The sequence below is a fragment of the Gadus chalcogrammus genome, chromosome 21, assembly GCF_026213295.1.
Source record: "Gadus chalcogrammus isolate NIFS_2021 chromosome 21, NIFS_Gcha_1.0, whole genome shotgun sequence".
NCBI classification, from domain to species: Eukaryota; Metazoa; Chordata; class Actinopteri; order Gadiformes; family Gadidae; genus Gadus; species Gadus chalcogrammus.
In genome coordinates this window covers 9,054,387-9,073,891 of record NC_079432.1, presented here as the reverse complement: position 1 = coordinate 9,073,891, position 19,505 = coordinate 9,054,387, and the positions used below count along the sequence as shown (strand labels likewise).

Below are 19,505 nucleotides of genomic sequence, written 5' to 3'. Positions count from 1 at the left end.
GGATGGATTTCCTTTGACAGGTTTCTTTACTAGCTATATTTGTTGTATACGGATATGAGTTAACCAAGCTTAGCACTTACAATTTCCCCTTTCTGTACCAACAGCAATGTATTGCTGTTTCTCCTTCTTCTGACAAGTGTAAGTAAGTTGCATTGGATAGAAGCATGTGGTAAATGCCCTAAATGCAAATGTTTCTTATACCGACTACCCTTCCTCTGAGACACTTCCACATTCCTATTTCTCGAATGAGGGTGTAATTACATAAAATAATATTCCCGCCGCCGATCTTCTGGTCTCCCACCAAATGTCCCTTTCACATGCATGCACATACGTGAACACATACATGCACACACGCACAGATGCACACACACACACACACACACACACACACACACACTCACACACGCGCACACACCCATATTAATACACTCCACCACCTCCACCGAAAAGACCCAACCTTACAGACGTAGTTCAGTTAACCAACTCTCTGTTCTCCACTTCCCTTCACGCTCACCACAGACCTACAAGTATTGTTTCCACTCCAAGCCTGTGCACCTACCCCTCACCCTAACCCAGCCAGCCATTGGGTGAAGCCTGTGTTGACGTAACAATAGTGTGATGCAAGAGACGTCTTAAAGATACTTTTCATGGGCTTTTCTGGCATTTTCAGGCCTTTATTGGATGGGACGGTGACGTGGGTTTAAAGGCATGGGAGAGAATTGGGATGAGAATTGGGATCTAGAAAAGGAATGCAGGTATGGGAATTTAACCTGGGTCGCTTCCAGGCATATTGCCTAGCTGGTTAGAGCACTGGATATGGTGGCGGAGAGAGATAGGGAGAGAGAGAAAGAGAAAGAGAGATAGAGAGAGAGAAAGAGAGAGAGAGAGAGAGAGAGAGAGAGAGAGAGAGAGAGAGAGAGAGAGAGAGAGAGAGAGAGAGAGAGAGAGAGAGAGAGAGAGATGCATACGTTGTTGCATTCATCTCCTAATGGTTCATGCATGTGAGCATGCATGTGCAATTCTCCTTTCGTGTGTGTCTGTGAGTGTGGGTCAGGTGTGTGTGTGTGTGTGTGTGTGTGTGTGTGTGTGTGTGTGTGTGTGTGTGTGTGTGTGTGTGTGTGTGTGTGTGTGTGTGTTTGTGTGTGTGTGTGTGTGTGTGTCTATGGCCCTCCATGTCTGGGCTACATATAATTATGCAGCCAATATAGAGTACATCTGAAATGAAGGTGTAGGTAGTTCACAGGCATTTTCGTTCTTTCATTTTTACTCTTACATGTATTCTTGACATTCAAATTCGGATATGTAGGTTTAAACCATGGATATCCCCCTTTCCGTACTGGTCCCCTATTGTTACCACAGACATCTGCTGCCCCATGCAACATTCAGCACATTTTCAGTCACAGAGGCCACCTGCTGTGTATGTGTGTGCGTCTTCGCGCGTGTGCCTGCGTGCGTGTGTGTGTGTATTTGTGTGTGTGTGTTTTCTCTCTCTCTCTCTCTCTCTCTCTCTCTCTCTCTCTCTCTCTCTCTCTCTCTCTCTCTCTCTCTCACTCTCTCTCTCTCTCTCTCTCTCTCTCTCTCTATGACACAAAAGTTGTAGACAGGGATTGATCACTCTTGATTAACTTCAAGGTTTTGAAGCGGAAGCAAGGTGACAGACTGGGTTTTATGTCATGTGGCCATACTTTAGAAGAGGCATTTCCTGCAAATAAAATCCCAGAAGGTGCTTTTTTTTTTGTTGCTGCATTTGACGATTTTTAAGAAAATAATCAAAACCTTTTTCCTCCAAAATAAAAGTCATAAAGAAATAGAATTGTCGGCTTTTGTATCTCATATTTCATGTGAAGACAAAAATATTTTCATGTTTCCTTTCTACATTTCCTACAAATGACCACTGAGTACCAGAATATATTTTGTATCATTTTTCTTGATCACAGGTTGACATCGATTTCAATAGAAACCATGAAATAATATAATGATGAAAAGTAAAGCAACAGTATTTATTTCCTTTTTAGTCAGATTATAATCTGAGGGTTCCATCAAATGATAGCTGACTTTATCACATGTTCTGGCCTGAGGTCCCTCCAGAAGGCATTTCAGTTGCAAACATCCAGTGACAGCTAAAGTGGATTGAATTTAAATAAATGTAAAAAGGGGCAAATTTGTCTATCTATACCTATTTATAAATAAAATAGGGAACACAAACCCACCCACGCATTGATGCACAACGGATGGTCTTTACACATAGTTCCATTGGTTTCCAGACATGCTAGGGAAGGTGACATTTGGTCCTGTGTGACGTGATGATGATGATGATGATGATGATGATGATGATGATGATGATGATGATGATGATGAATAAATACCCTATCTTTTTTTAACCTGTTAAGGTTTTCTTTGTGCGGTTGCACACGGCCAAATTCCGTGTACGTCTTTATACAATGCCAACCTTATGTAACCTTCATAAAGTCCCTGGTTTAGTTTGAAACCTGTCATTTTTTTACCACACCCATCCCACTGACTGGTGCTTTCGAAAATGTGTCAAAATAACACAACCACCTTCACAAGGCCTCGGAGTGTAGCAGGTGCTATAGTGTTAAACTTGGTCATGAGGGGGATTTCATACTTCCTGACCCATTTGTTGAATAGTATGAAATATGCTGCAGTGGAACACAAAGCTAGTTTCTGTGGTAACTCTTTGGCTGGTAGGTCACAGGAAATGAACAGAAATAGCTCAGTTTTAGGAGATGGACAGAGATAGTGGCACATTAAAAATAAACAGTAGATAAGATTAATAAAAAAAAATGGTATTGGGAATGACAGGTCTACAACTTAGTCTATATTTATTATGTATTTTAATCTATCAGTTTGTACTTTTAAACTTGGGATAAAGCCTTCTTTGATTTCACTGCTGTCGTTCAGCTTCCTGGAACTGTGGTTGAAATGAAAAAAAAATGCAAACCAGAAACCTGTATACAATTCAAGTAACTTGAATTTCTTGAAATGCCTACAATACCTTTTCATGTATTAGTTCTCTAACCTAACATAAGTTTAAAATAAATATAATTGGAACATTTTTTGTTTCGCAACATAGCCTCTGAGCAATGTACAGTAAAAAATGCGTTCTCCATTACTCAACCCCTTTGAATGCTGGTACATATGGAAAACATTAGTTTTATGTGGCTTGTTAAAGGGCAAAATATCTTTAGAGAGCAGTGGAGAAACCCCAACACCCCAGACAGTTGCAGAAGTCACTTTCCATGCCCTCTTTTTGCAAGGAACATGGGTGGGGGTATTACCAATCACATCCACAACATCACACATGCAGTTCTTCATTCACATAAAACGGTCTGTAGGCCTATTCACACCTTTGGGAAATCTCATCATACAAGATGCCGACAAATGTTGCTACTTTTTTTCACATTTTGGTATTTTTTTGCAGAAGAAAGAATAAAATAGAGTGGGTGTTTGTATCTTCGAAACAAAGTTGGCTATGTGGTGAATGAGACATGCTTTGTGATTGTGGGCCTAGTTGAAGCATTAAAAAAAATGCTTTTTTGGATTTAAAACTTTATCTAGATCAGTCAGATTATGTAATATGCTCTGCAGAATCATGGTTTTGTAGGATCTTATTATAGCCATATAATGTATGAATAATTATCTAAAATATCAAAGAAGGATCAAGAAAAGATAGATACACATTCGTCTTTAAATAAATAAGATTCAAATAGTTACAGAATTATACTCCCTGCTGAGCCATAGTCATTAATATAATAGTATGAAATATGATATATTCATCTCACACCGGAAGAGGATAGATGAACTTCCGGGTAAAAATAGTCTGCATGAATCGAGTGAAGTGGTCTGTTTTGTAAAGTACATATTGTGAGAATTTGGTGAACGGCAGATAGTAACATGTCTCGTGGATCTAGTGCAGGGTTTGATCGCCACATTACGATCTTCTCTCCTGAGGGAAGGCTGTATCAAGTCGGTAAGCGCGTGGACCTCATCGCACCCGAGCCGGTTCTTTGTAGCTCGCTAGCTAAATGCTCTGTCATGGTTCGCTTAGCTTAGCTTGTGGCTACGCACTAGCATGCAATTCGGTTACAGCGAAACTCCTCGCTAAAACATCAACACATTGTTTATATTTGTAAGACAATTATAACGTTGCGTGTATCCTTTGTCATAACTATGGATACAAGATGTCAAAATGATTTGAACACAACACATTCAGCTAGAGTGCTAGTTAGCTTGTTAGCGTGTTGAACTGAATTGGTGAGCTGATGCATTGCTGTACTTTTCATGTCAACATTGATGAAGTAAACTGTTTATATAAACGTTGCTTATTCACTGTTATAAAACATATCTTATTCGCTACAATACACTACTATACGTAATTATGCCGCGGTGTGTCATGCATTGATACGGCTGTTGTTCTGACATGATGCTCCAAACCCTTAACAATGAATCCCATTCATTTGTTTTTCTTTGATTACAGAATATGCTTTCAAAGCTATCAACCAAGGTGGACTCACATCGGTAGCAGTCAGGGGAAAAGACTGTGCAGTTGTTGTAACACAGAAAAAAGTTCCAGTAAGTAGGTGTTCAGAGAACTGTCATAGACGACACTTGTGCCATAGTTCCATTTAACTCTTGAACAAGTGGGATGCTTCACCAGCCCCTTCACTGCATGTCAACGTTGCTTGCTTTGATTTGGACACAACAGTATTCAGCATCTGACTATCGATAATCTAATTCAGTGAGACAACTGTGTTCATATAATGAACCCCATCGTCTCAACACTACATACTCATTGATTCCATTGAATTATAGTTTTCACCATCAAATACAAGTGGGTTATTTCACTGTTAAAAACATCCTTTTTCTTCCAGGACAAGCTCCTGGACTCGTCCACAGTCACCCACCTCTACAGAATAACAGACAACATTGGGTGTGTGATGTCTGGGATGACAGGTACGAAGTGACTGAGGCTTTCTGTTTGTAATGCTGTTCATACGGAATACAACAGGCATCCCATCGACGGAGCCCCGTTCAATTAGCATGTTTTCCGATGCAGATGTTGTATAGCAGGATTCTTAAAAAAGAAATATTATAGTGGAGGATGCCACCGTGCTCCTTTCCAGCCCTGCCATGTAGCATCCAAAAAAAGGGCCCTCAAGACAGACATTTAGTAGGCGTGAACGTTTTTCCCTTTTATTTCTGAAACGGTTCATCCTTAAGTTTATTTGAATTACTCAAAAAATTTGAACTACAATATCTGAGTGCTGGGTGAGGGAAGTCTGTTGCTATTTGATATACTGTTGGTCCGCTTAATCGAAGGAAAACGCAAACTGGTTGGTCTTTTAATATAAGCACTGTGTCGCATGCCAAGGTTTTGAGCAGTGTTTGAAATCTGCCCCCGGTGCGAGTGCTCTCATTGGAAACGCGACCCGCTTCATTTGATAATAAGACGCATGGCATAAGGGTTTAATGTGCAATGTTTCAATGAATTTGAACAGAAGCACTATTCAAGAGAACACGTAGAAAAAATGGTATTGTATTGTCATGAATGGAAGGGCTTTTATAGTCTAAATATGTTAGGATGAACCAGTGTGACCTTCAAATGATCAAAACATGATGTTTGAAACGTCAGAAAGGAAAACTAGTTTTAGTCTGATACCATACTTTACCATTCCATAATCGTCAATGCAATTAGCTTAAATTGGCCATTTAGGAATGTTATTTTGATTAAATAAGCTTATCAAGATATTTATCAAGGCTCTTTTAGTTGTCCCATGATTCTCGTGATAATGCATTCTCTATACGACCCAGCCCTACGATAACGTAAAAACATTGAGTAAACTTTTTAGTGAATTTCCAAATAAATTATGCAATTCTTCTTATCAGCATATCATTCTCTAAAGAGGAATGCTATATTCTGTCTGGTTGCACCTGGTCTTATGGATGACGCACAGCATTACGCCCAATAACGTCATGTTGCTCCGGCCCCTTCAATATAAAGCCCTCATCACTGCCGGCTATTGTGTCACTTGGCAGCATACAATCAGATTGTGTTTTTACCAGAAAATAAATCAAATTATAGTTCACAGAAGCACTCTGAATGTCACTCAACCTTGTCGGCTACGTTTGTGAAATATTTTCTGCCTTAACCTCATTCAACCCACTCTCGACCTCTGACCCCAGCCGACGGCAGGTCCCAGGTGCAGCGCGCGCGCTACGAGGCGGCCAACTGGCAGTACAAGTACGGCTACGAGATCCCTGTGGACATGCTGTGCAAGAGGATGGCAGATATCTCGCAGGTGTACACGCAGAACGCTGAGATGAGGCCCCTGGGCTGCTGTAAGGACACCCCTTTGTTTTCTGTCTGTGGATCGGACTCTTAGGCCCAATCCCAATTCTACCCCTTCCCCTTACCCCTTACCCTTACCCCTTCAAAACAAGGGGGAGGGGTAAGGAGTATAAATGGGATTGGGCCTTAAAGTGTAGTTCCGGCCAAAATTGAACCCTGGGTCTTTTCCGGGAAGCCCCATAAAATAACCGGTAGGTCCTTGTTTCCAGGAAGTCAACACAAGTCGATTACCGGCTATCGTAAATAATGTGATGGAGGTTCCAATTAATTTAACTTAACAATCTTGCCTCTTGATACAAAACAGTGTCTGGGGGGCTTATTTTATGAAAAAGACCCTGGGTTCAGTTTTCGCAAAAATTACAATTTAAGCTGCACTCATAGGAAGGTTAGAATGTTATACAGGGTCTTGATGAAGTAGAGGTAGTGGGTCAGATTCAGACTCCCTTTAAATAACCCAGACTGTATCATAGGGTTTGTTGATAAATATGCAATAAGAAATCAACTATGTCGGGAAGGAGTCAACAACTGCTGGCGGGAATAACATGTTTGGCAACAACAATTTGCACATTGCGTAGTTTTGATGATACGCGTTGAGCTGTGTCATGATTCTGTGGTAAAAAGGAATGGGGAATGATCACCTTTCTTTGGTAGGTAGGAGTTTAGATTTAGAGCTAAATGTTTAAACTTGTCAAGCGTGCTCACGGCCGCCCCCCAAAAAAAATATCCACAAGTGAGTGGTGTAAGGGTTTGAACTGTCTCTCCCCCAGGCATGATCATGATCGGCATTGACGCGGAGCACGGCGCACAGGTGTACAAGTGTGACCCGGCCGGCTACTACTGCGGCTTCAAGGCCACCGCGGCCGGGGTCAAGCAGACGGAGGCCACCAGCTTCCTGGAGAAGAAGGTGAAGAAGAAGCTGGACTGGACCTTCGAGCAAACCATCGAGGTACGAGACTAACGCCGTCTAGCTCAAACCCTGTGTTGCGATTAGAGAGTGACTCTTTTGGTTCGGTCGATTTAGATTCATTAATTAGGGATGCTAATTTCCGTATCTTCTCCAGTGCAGAAAGGCGGTGTGGCCAATATGGCATGAAAGCACAGGAAAGGGTGAATCAAATGATGTGGTTATACTCTAAGTTAACTCGACTGAATGCATCAACGTAAACGAACAAAGGTTTTTTTTGCAAGCTTTGAATCGATTCAGAATCTAATAATAATAATAATAATAATAATAATAATAATAATAATGATTTATATTTTTCACCAACCCCTAGTTCCAATGCATCCCCTATGGGTGGAGCTTCAGAGCTCAGCCTAGTGTCTGCGCCCCCACGGCCACTCAGACACTCCGGGTCATAGGGCCAAACTGGGAGGGGCCTACTTTCCTATATTTTCGAGGTTATTGAGGCCTAAGCATACCTACTATGATATTTATCTAAAAAGTAAAATCCAGTGACCTCTGCTAAATGCCTAAAGTAGAATGTAAATGCAAAGACGGTTGATAATGGAAGAAATGCAGCAAGGAAAGGGGTAGTCCTAGTGATCTTGGCAAGAGATGGATTCTATCCTTGGTATTGTAGGTGGTTTTAACAATTTATAAATGTAGTTCATCAACAAACAACAACTTAACATAGGTACCCTATTGACCTGCTCTGTAATTCCCTGTGGTTTCCTCCCCAGGCGTTGACTGTATATTGTGCTTTATTTCCCTTTCTGTTTCGCTTGGACCTTCCCTGCAGACGGCAATATCCTGCCTGTCAACTGTTCTGTCTATTGACTTCAAACCCTCAGAGTTGGAGGTTGGCGTGGTCACCATCCAGGACCCAAAGTTCAGGTGAGGGCCCACCATGAACATTAACTGGGGCACCCGTGTTTTAATGGGGGCCAGGCGTATAGGAAAATGCACAATCACAAAGTATGTATCAGGCTAAAAGTACTTTTCTTTTTCCACTGACATTCCAAGCCTCCTTTTTTAGTATTCTGCCCTGAGAAGTTAAACTTAAATTTTGATGTATGATTATTCATTTTTTAGCTCTTTGAGATGGACATGGTTTCAACGTCAACTTATTATACAGAGAATTGTATTTTTTTTTAATTAATTATGATGACGTGTTTACTATGCCCTGAACAGTCAGAATATGTTGGACGTGTCGGAGTAAGAAAAAAAACTAGTATTGGTCTATAATGTCAATTGACTATCCACATCGCCTCAGTCATACTTTTCTTTAGTACTACAGGAAATGAGGACGGAAGTGTTATCTTCGTTTTTGTTGTTTCAGAATGCTGACTGAGGCTGAAGTGGATACCCACTTGGTGGCCCTCGCAGAGCGGGACTGAGCGAAGCCAACACCCTGTATGACCCTGATGGATAAAGTTAGAGCATGATGGGATTTGTAGTCTCCCCCACCCCCCAGAAAAGAAGACTGGTGTTATCTTTGTTTTGCTGTACATTAACCCCCTGCTGTTTCATTGAACAATAAAAAACGTTTTGGAGTAAAGATTCTGCGAATGTGTATTTTATTGAAAACTCAGTGTAAGCAATATATTGTAGCGAATTACTTTGACTTCCCTAGAATGGGTTGCATAAACATTGTGTAAGCTTGAAATTCTTATTTTTTTTTTCTCCACATGTTGACTCAGTGACTGATCTTTTTGGTTCTTGTGGTTTTGTTGAACATCATGTGGTAATTTAACTAGAAAATGTTTCTGCAAACCAATGACCCATAATTGCCAATCATTACGAAAGCCGGCCTTTCTCTCTGGTGCCACTCATGTTCTTCTATTGCCTTCAGAGTGCCCACTCTACTTTAGGAGAATGTGAGATGACATGCTGTAACTGTTGGACTGAATCATTCAGTCCAGTCCTCTTATATGGCATTAAAACTCTTCCCCCTGCCATGTCTTATGCCTCATGCCCTACTTTTTAAAGATATGACGCATGCAGAAAATCCCTTTTCAGGAATTTTTCGGGATGTAGGAAATGACTTGTGGGGACTTTTTCCCATCCACGTCAGTTTCTGTTCTTGCCTCCATTGTTGAAGTCTCAGACTCATGTTCTGCAAAGTACCACCTTGACTTGTATCTGCTGAGGAACAGGTCACCTGTGAGGCTGTGAAACGGGAACCATGAGGCTTTGTCTGAGGACAAGGTTGAGTCACATTCTTTGGAAATCCCCCACCTTATGAATACAGGTCTACTGTCCCGGTTAATGTTTATAGCCGTGAAAAATAACGGAACATTATAGGCCACTTGAATACAACCCGGATCTCACTGAACACACAAGGAGATTTCTGGGGCATGTCCACTAAAGAGGAGGCTTGTTTCCAGGTCACGATGACTGAAAGAATTCCAGATTTGCCTAAGACAACATTTTCTCTTGCCAAAATGTATGCTCTAAAACGCCCATTACTCATTGGTTAATGAGTTAGTTCTTCTGTACTCAGTGTTCGTCTTAATGTGGCCCTGGGGTTTTACAAGTGTTGTGACTCAAGAGACCCACGCCTCGCCCAACTAGGAAACCCCGGCATGTTCGGAATGAGATTCATAAATTTGTGACTCTTCTCTCCCTCTTACTGAATTGCATGTCATACCGGATGTGGAGATTTTATTTTAATATGGTAGCACTAACCAGAACCTGGGGTTGCCTATGTTTTAAGAACAGGCCTACAGAAATGACTAGTGGGGAATGAATAGTTGAGAAGGAAATAAAGACGTACCAAGGCAGAAGGTGTATATTTATAAGTCATTTAATTCATGTATGATCTCACGTTGACTCATAGTGTTTACAATAAAAAGTATTCACATAAAAAAATATATATATATATCTATGTATTTACATTATATAAAAAATATTAGCCCGTCAGAGGCCAATGTCTTTGAGGTGTCGTGGATCATTGTTTTGTGATTTGGAAAAATTGTTCCAACGGGTGGGCCCCGATTGGCCCCCGGTCAGACACCATCTCGGTTCTCATGATGTGGTCCCAGGACCGGCTCTATGGGTCTTCGTAGGGACCTGCGGCTCTTGGGAGGAGGAATGGCAGACCAATGGTGGTCATCCCCCTGGACTCTGGGCAAGGAAATCCTGTAGCAGCTTCACTGTGACACGCGCACACAGCAGATGGTGGAACGGCCTCTACTTTCCGAACTTGATGTCATCGTACATCTGTTGGGCGAAAAGGAAAATGCCGTTAGGAACAGATAAATAAAATAAATGATCGTGCTCCGGAAGATATTCGAATATTTTGCGGCGGCCTACACGTTTTGGATGGATTTGAACTGAACTTGCAACTGACCTCCTCGTCGGACGCATCGTCCCGGTCGTAGTCTTCCGACTCGCTGTCGGGCAGATCCCGCAGCTCTTGTGCCGTGCGCTCGTACAACTGGTGGCGGATCTCCTCGTCGTGGCGGCCGTAGGTCAGGTGGTACGGCGTGAACCCGCCGTATGTGATGCTGTGCACATTGGCACCCAGCGAAAGCAGGCAGCGTACCAGGGTGGAGTTCTGGAGGTCTACGGCTAGGTGGAGCGCCGTGCGACCGCTGCACTGTTCCTGAGAGAAACGATAAAGGGGCAACGTTAGTTCCACTTGTCTTGACGTGCATTTAGTTTTCGAATTTAAGTCAGGAATTATTCAGTTTCCGGTTCTTCCAAAGAAATGGGTGAGCGATATGGCGTTTCAGGAAACGCTTACCGGTGCGTTTATGTCTGCTCCGAGCTGGACCAGGCTCTCGACCAATGAGAGGAAGCCGTTGATGGATGCCAAGTGGAGGCAGTTGTGTCCTGTGAAGTGAAAAATAAAAAGAATGGGGGGGGTCAGTTACACATCGGGGTCAACTCATGTCACATTGGTGGCTTGAATGTGAACTACGCTATTCGTGAGTGGAGAACTTGGTTCCGACAACGTACCATCGTAGTTGGGGTGGGGGAGGAGGTAGGGGAGCTGGTGTGGGCAGTTCTGTGTGAGTACACTGAAGCAGTGGAGCGATCCCCGTTTGCAGGCGATGTGGAGGGCCGTGTTGCCGTCCTCGTCTGCTAGCCGGGAGTCGCAGCCGGCCTTCAGGAGCCTCTCCACCAACTGGGGCTGGTCTGTGATGACGGCCAAGTGAAGCGCCGTCTGATGGAGAGAACAGGGATTTGGTTAGAGATTTTGCGGAAATGTAGCAGCCAGTGGTTATATTCATTTGGATTGATTGCTGTAGTGGATTTTTTTAAAATTATTGTTTGCAGGAAAAATTGTGTTCCAAGGAGTGGGGGTTTGCATTACCTGTCTCTGGAGGTTTTGTGCATTGAGGAAGGGTTGGTTGTGGGAGAGCTTGATCAACTGGTTGACTTGTTCCGTGGCTTCGTGAATAATGGCCAAATGCAGATACCTGGTGTGGAGGAGAAAGAGAAAATGTTGTTAAAAAAAGAATTAAATTAAATTAAAAATTAAATTAAAAATTAAAAAAAACACTCATGGGGGGAAGGGGGAAGTGGTCACAGAGGGAGACAGAAAAATAAGAAAAAGAACAAAGCCAGAAGCTCGTTTCGCAAGAGTGGAGTTTTGTCGGGTTATTTCCACCACCAGTTGTGGCTTTAAACATCTGATGCTTTATCAGTTGCTGGCGGAGCGCCAGGGACTTTCCTGACTGAGCTGTGCGCACTCTAGGCACCGCCCATAATGGTTTCTATGCCAAAGTACAAGGTCTTTAGTACGCAGTGCACTCATCCAACCATCGCTTTGTTGCAAAACCTTATTTGGGACGACTTCGTCGTGTCCAAACTTGCATCCAAAAGTAATTCAATATGGCTTGCGCGTGAGCCGAAATAACGTGCAGAAAAACAATGCAACCCTTCAGGCCTTTATTTCAGCGCATTGTTATCTTTTGCAGGATTTGTTTTTACAGCTCTTTATAAAAAAAACGGTACAATAGATAGGATATTCAACTTACGTGTCACCGTCTTCTGTCACCGCATTTCTCCATGGTTCGTTATCCTCCAGGATTGGTTCGCAATGAACGACTTTTAATTCCGCCAGATCGTTGGCCAAATCGTCCTCTTTCAAAGAATCGAGGCCGCTGTCGAAGCGATCCTCCTGGCAAGGAAACATCTTCACTTGTTTGTGTTCCACGTTATCAACGTTGTAATCCATCGGGTTGTTGTTTGGTACTCTGTAGAAGTCCATATTGAGTCGCGACTGCAGCATACGCTAAAAGTAAATGCGTCAAGTCGAAAGTCCAGGGCTGAATGATGTGTCGTTGAGAGAGGCGCGTAGGCTTTATATGTTGCGAGGGGCGGAGCCTGGGGGAATTCCAATTGACTTATTTTTTTGTGTGAAACCCCCCCCCCCTCCCCCCTCAAAGGGGACCTAGAAACCCGTGTGTCGTGGAGGTGGCGGGGGCAGATATATTTTAATGAATGAGTACTAATGAACATGAATGAGTGAGATTACCCCAGACTTGATTTCCCTTCTACTTGGGGACTTATTTTTTGTCCCAGCTGGAAAGTCAGGGACTTGCATTTTGAGTTCAGATGTATACTCACATCCGCTAGCTGAAAGAGTGGCACATTTTAAGAGGTGGCAGTCACACTCATGCATTACTTATTTATCTGTATTCTCACTTTTATACTTTATTTTTTTGCACCTCTCAATCTATTTCCAGAACCTTTCATACTGCAACCGATACAAATACATTATGCAGAAATAGCCCGGAATAAATTTTATCTATGGGACCAGTTAACCGCATGCATGCCTTTTTTTTAACTTTCTCATTTTTAAACATAAAAAGAGGGTTCGATTTGTTTTTGCTGTAATGATGATACACCTTCACGTTAAACTCTAATACTCAAAAATACTTTGAGATAAAAGTCCATTTGGACTGACGCATTTACTCAAAAACGTTAATGCATACGTCAACATCATGGGTGATGGCAAAGCCCTTTACCATTAAAATGCTAAGGGATTGAGGAAGATGCATGAGTCATAATGTGTCATACCCTGCATGTGCAGCAGTCAGGGCAGAAAATGTAAGTATTTTCACATGAGCTTTTTTTTTACCGCTTGCAATATGTTTGAGGCTTAATTTCGGGAAATACTTAATTTTTTCTATGTTGCAATGGAATAAAATCCGTCCGGCTCTGCGAATACAGCAGTTTACTCTTTATTTTACGGGGGCAATTAAAATAATCCCTCATTCCAATCTCAAGGTTAATTATATTTACTTTACCCCAAACCCTGTTTATCTCTGACCTTAATATACAGTGTATCATATGATAAAGTGCATCATATCGTATGTACAGTATGTTGTATAGCCTCTATGCATATAGTCAACAGTGTTTAGACACTGGGGCGTGAACCAAGGGCAGAGGGTAACATACTTTGGTGTCCTAATGGATACTCCCTTATGAAGCCAACGGGGTGCATTCCATAAACACCAGGCTGTGTACTTACCCACCTGGAACAGAGCTGCACACATAGCCTAGCATTTCCCGACTCTAATTATTGCACAGCTTGAAAGGTTTTGCGGGCATATATAGTATATGTATAGCTTGCCATTTACAGAGAGAGGTAAACAATAAATGCACTGAATGAGACAATACAATTACAATAATGCAAAAAGAATAATTATGCTTATGGTTTCCTTTTTGCATTTATTATATTTTGGTATTTCTCTTTGCAGTCTTTGAAGTCTTGTGTACCATTTAGAGATGTGGGGAAATGCAGTAGCGAGATATTGTTTTGTTTTGTGGAGCTCTTAGAAACATTCAGCTATAAAGGAAGGTTTCACATTCAAAGCCGCCATCTTGGTTATTTTTCACCATAATAAGAACAATAACAACGGTCTACTTGGTTATTCTAGAATGTTTGTCAAGAAGAGAAAAACCAAGCGGCATGAACTTCTTTTGTGGAACTTCAGATCACATGATTGAAACATGCCCTCATTGCAAGGTGCGTGCCAGTGCTTTCCTGAATGCCTCTCCCTGGCATTTTGTACTGAAAGCCCCAATGGGCCACCTTGTTTACCTCGATAAGACGTTGCATAGCAACCGTATTCTGAAAGAACATCCAAACAACCAAACCTTTTTGGCAGGTACGCACACACACACGCACAGGTAACCACATAACCACACACGTGCACGCACAAGGACGCATATAGACAAACACACACACACACACACAAACACACACACACACACACACACACACACACACACACACACACACACACACACACACACACACACACACACACACACACACACAAACATACAAGAAAAGAGACCCACAACAGGCCCCTAATATATCAACACCTGTATTGTGTGTGTAATTAATGCCTTAGCCTTCAGTTCACATTTCCAGTCTCTTGATTTCAGACATTGTTTAATCACTAGCCATTACACAGAAAGTACCGGAGTCTCAGTTAACTAATAGGACATTTTAGGGTCTAATTTTCAAACTTGCCAGCATGGGAAATACTGGAACTTCCACCTAACAATTTACACCAAAAATGCATCTTCTAGTTGCGCAGCCCTCTTGTCGTCACATGCCTGCTGTTTACTTCTCGTTGCTATGGAGACCTACCAATGGGAAACCACTGAGTGTTCATTCTGAGTTTTGTATATTGCCCTCTACCTGTTGGGTGGGTCACAAACAGCATGTATTTTTCTTTATTGAATATCCTCATATATTTCCCCTATGCAGGAAATAATAAGGATAATAATAACAATAGCCATTATTAATATAATCTTTATTTAAATCTTATTAGCACCTTTTAAAACATATGTTACAATGTGTTCCACATGATGACAAGACACCAGATAGTGCCAAGCTATTGCTTACACAATAGTGCCAATACTAAACAAGTTATAGAAATGTAGTTTATATCTTTAAATACTTTTCTGAAAAAGGTTATCAGAGGAAATATTGCCTTTGTTTACTCCCCTGCCACTAATTTAACACAACATCACTTCACTTCTGGGTCAACTTCTGTGTCAACAGATCCAGAACAATCTACATGGTTTACGTCACACAAGCACGTAATGCAAACTATATGCCTATGGTTCTGTGCTTCTCATGCTCATTTCCTTTAACAACTGGGGCTCTGCAGGGCGGTTGTAGTCTTTTGAGGTGAGGGGCTGATCATATCTTATTTCACCAACGTGCGTATTTCAATCGAGCAAGCACTAGGTAAACACAATAACATCCTTTTTGTGACACAGATGACTTGAGTGTATTACGTTCTGTGTGTATGTGTTTGGAGGCTTTTCTTCATCTTTGTTTTGATTTGTGGATGAATTTTTTTACTTTTTGTAAATGTAAACAGGGCTCTCTTCTAAAATGCTTTCTAGTCTCAATGAGACTTTCTGTTTGAATAAAGGTAAAATAAAAGGTTCATAAGAGATGTAATTATGCCAGCCAAATTAGAATAACAATAACCTATTATATATATTACAATGTATTTAACCTTGGTTGCTTGAAATTGACCATTTCGTTTGCAATATGTGTCTAAATACATAGAGTAAGTCAATGTGATTATATTCATCCAATGGCCTAGCACCCCCTGCTATTTATGCTATAATTATCTTCTGGTTTCTTAGAGGGGTGTGTGTGATCTATAGGGCATCGACACACCAGTTCCCATTAATACTTTCATTACATCAAATAGCTTGTAAAACACGTCACTGTGACCAATTACGACATTTCTCCACACCCAGTATGAACTAAGAATGGAATGGGAGATCCTTTATCAACATGAATAACTGCATAATTATTCTTGGCATGGAATTGTTACTTTTCTCAACGACTCTGCTACTGTGCTAACAGAAGGAAGTAACTTGGTTGCTATGCAATCTAAACACATGTAGCGGTGTGTATTGTGTGTGTGTGTGTGTGTGTGTGTGTGTGTGTGTGTGTGTGTGTGTGTGTGTGTGTGTGTGTGTGTGTGTGTGTGTGTGTGTCCGCATACATATAGATACCTAACATACTATGCATGTGTGTGCACGTGTATGTTTATATGTTACAATTTACATTTACATTTACATTTAGGGCATTTAGCAGACGCTTTTATCCAAAGCGACTTACAATAAGTACATTTGTCATAAGAAGTGCAACAATATATCGCTGTCGATACAGAAAGGATGTTCATAGAACCAAGTGCAAGTACAACAATCGCTAGGCTAACCAATTCCCTGTGTTACAGCAATGATAGCAGCTACTGCAGTTGCTACACAGTTAAGTACTATAATACAATACAACACAATACAATAGAGTGTACAATGGTGGCCAGAAGGGGGAGGGTGGCTATGCAGAGTCGAGGTGGACTCTGAACAGGTGAGTCTTGAGTCTTTTTCGGAAGATAGTGAGCGACTCTGCGGTCCTGAGAACGGCAGGAAGCTCGTTCCACCACTGAGGTCCCAAAACCGAGAAAAGTTGTGACTTTGCTGAACGGCCTTTGCTAGCTCTTAGCGATGGCGGTACCAGACGTCCAGCTGAGGTAGTTGAGCGGAGAGATCGAGCTGGGGTGTGTGGCTTTAGCAATGCTTGGAGGTAGGCAGGGGCAGTTCCATCGACTGCCTTGTATGCCAGTACCATCGTCTTAAATTTGATGCGAGCTACTAGAGGGAGCCAGTGGAGGTCCCGGAAGAGGGGGGTCACATGGGAGAACTTCGGTAGGTTGAACACGAGGCGCACTGCCGCATTCTGGATGCGCTGCAAAGGTTTAATCGCAGAGGCAGGAAGTCCAGCCAGCAGTGAGTTGCAGTAGTCGAGGCGGGAGATAAACAGTGATTGGACTAGAAGCTGAGCTGCTTCCCTTGTGAGGAAGGGCCGGATTCTGCGGATGTTGTAAAGTGCAAATCTGCAGGATCGGGCCACCGCAGTGATGTTTGCGGTGCAGCATAACTGATTGTCCAATACCACACCGAGGTTTCTGGCAGTTGGAGAAGGACATACAGTGATGTTCTCAACGGTGACCAGTAAGTCCATGTGTGGGCAATCTTTCTCTGGGATTAGGAGGAGCTCGGTTTTGTTGAGGTTTAGCCTCAGGTGATGGGCAGTTGTCCAGGTGCTGACGTCCGCCAGACATTCCGATATGCGTGTTGCAATCAGGGCTTTATCAGATGAGGGAAAAGAGAGAAATAGCTGAGTGTCCTCAGCATAGCAGTGATAGGAAAAGCCGTGTGATGCAATTACAGAGCCCAGAGATCTGGTATAGAGGGAGAACAGAAGAGGCCCCAGTACAGAGCCTTGAGGGACACCAGTTTCAAGCGTGCAAGGTTTGGACAAGGAGCCATTCCATGTCACTTGATAGGTGCGGTTCATCAGGTAGGATGAGAACCAGGAAAGAGCAGATTCAGCCATGCCAAGTTCGTCAAGAGTGGCAAGGAGGATCTGGTGGTTCACCGTGTCAAATGCTGCGGACAGGTCGAGGAGAATGAGAACCGATGAGAGGGACGAGGCTCTGGCAGCACCAGTGGCGGTTTTAGGCACGGACGAACCAGGCAGACGCCCGGCGCCATATTTGTGGGGGGCGCCAAATCACATGGGGGGCGCCACGAGCAGTAAAAAAAAAAAAGGCGCTACGTAGCGGTTTTCAATGAAGTACATAACATTGTGTGGGGAATTGGTATTTTGGCGCCCCCTCTGGCTGCAGGCGAACACCTGCTTGTTGAGAAGGTATCGTGCACAGATGGAATGAAACCCCCACTGAAGTCCGTAGGGTCATGATACAACAGACACTAAAGATACTGCCCTGGTACAACAATCACCATCCATCTCAACATTTTTGAGGACGAAAAAAATGAAAACGTTGACTATCTCTGATGTGACACAGTCAAGGATTCTGCGTTGTGGGAAAACGTTGCTAGTGACAAAACAAAAAAACATTCTCATTGAAAGAGGGGCCTCGACATTTCAGAACAGACAAGAGAAATATCCCGCATCTGCAAGAGACTGTGGTTTAGGTGGTCGGGTTTGTTCGTTAACAAATGACATGTTGTGCAGCCAACTGCCTAATAGACAACTCGCAACGCGAGAATGGCTGTTATATTCACCATCATCTGGCCATGTATTCTGCCTCGCCTGCAAAACAAAAAAAAGCGTTTGTGGAGGGGTTTTGCGACTGGAAACATCCACACCGCATCTCCGAACAAGAGAGGAGCCCAGATCATATGTCCAACATGCTCATACTGATGAGGAGAATAAGCAGCATCGGGGCAATTGACTCAGCCATAATAAAGCAAACTTTGGATGCGAGGGACATTCTATTGGAGGGACATTCTGCTGCGTGTTGTAATCTCTCTCTCTCTCTCTCTCGCTCTCTCTCTCTCTCTCTCTCTCTCTCTCTCTCTCTCTCTCTCTCTCGCTCTCTCTCTCTATCTCTCTCTCTCTCTCTCTCTCTCTCTCTCTCTCTCTCTCTCTCTCTCTCTCCTGGCTGCACGCTGCATTATAATGTGTGTGATTGTGGATTGCATGAGTTATCAGTTTGGTGTATTTGCGTGTTGGTAGGGGTCCATTGCTGGTTTGTGTCCGGGGCCCATGGTCATGTTAATCCGTCCTTGCAAGACACAAAGTGAATTCATTCACATTTTCAACAGAAACCAATTGAGTGGAGAGTCGTTTGGGAAAGCACAGCTTTTAACTTGACAAATCATGTACACGGATGGCGACACCTGCATGCTCTGTTACAATGGAGAGCCTCACTCTTTGTTATTCAGCAGGCTAGGTCAACCTTGTTCGGTCTTGTTTCACTCTGTCTGAAGTGCAACCGTGCATGGGAGGTGGTGTGTTGACTCAGACCCTAGGAACCGAGGGCAACACACTGATTGTCTCCCCCCTTTGGCCTTTGTCATCTACTTTTAGTTTCATGCTGAATTTGTGCAACAAAAAAAAGCATGCGCCCACAGAAATGGAGGCGTGTTTCAGAATGCAGGTGATACCTACATACACATCCACTCACACAGATTTATACGCACCAACATGTGGAAAGACAAACACTCAAATATACACACAATCACACAAAAAAACACAAGCTAATCTTCCACTGTTCTACTGACCAAATGCAATTCCCTACAATTGCGTATCTGCTGGGTATTACCTACGTTTTACAATGCTCTCTCAATAAAACAGGGCTCGTTGTTGCCATGATACTGTCAACAAAC

General features: G+C 42.7%; 2 protein-coding genes across 2 annotated transcripts; one reads left to right on the top strand and one right to left on the bottom strand.

Moving 5' to 3' along the window:
• Window positions 1-3,808: 3,808 nt before the first annotated feature.
• psma6b (proteasome 20S subunit alpha 6b) lies at window positions 3,809-8,894 on the top strand. The gene is made up of 7 exons (XM_056581368.1): window positions 3,809-3,991; window positions 4,499-4,593; window positions 4,893-4,974; window positions 6,205-6,360; window positions 7,138-7,316; window positions 8,110-8,204; window positions 8,650-8,894. Exons 1-7 carry the CDS (start codon window positions 3,916-3,918, stop codon window positions 8,705-8,707), a joined length of 741 nt encoding a protein of 246 aa, XP_056437343.1. The 5' UTR covers window positions 3,809-3,915; the 3' UTR covers window positions 8,708-8,894.
• A 418-nt stretch (window positions 8,895-9,312) lies between these two features.
• On the bottom strand, window positions 9,313-12,602 carry LOC130374544 (NF-kappa-B inhibitor alpha-like). Its single transcript, XM_056581367.1, has 6 exons — window positions 12,299-12,602; window positions 11,632-11,737; window positions 11,274-11,481; window positions 11,059-11,147; window positions 10,663-10,917; window positions 9,313-10,532 (listed from the first exon to the last, which is right to left on the bottom strand). Exons 1-6 carry the CDS (start codon window positions 12,550-12,552, stop codon window positions 10,503-10,505), a joined length of 942 nt encoding a protein of 313 aa, XP_056437342.1. The 5' UTR covers window positions 12,553-12,602; the 3' UTR covers window positions 9,313-10,502.
• Window positions 12,603-19,505: the final 6,903 nt, after the last annotated feature.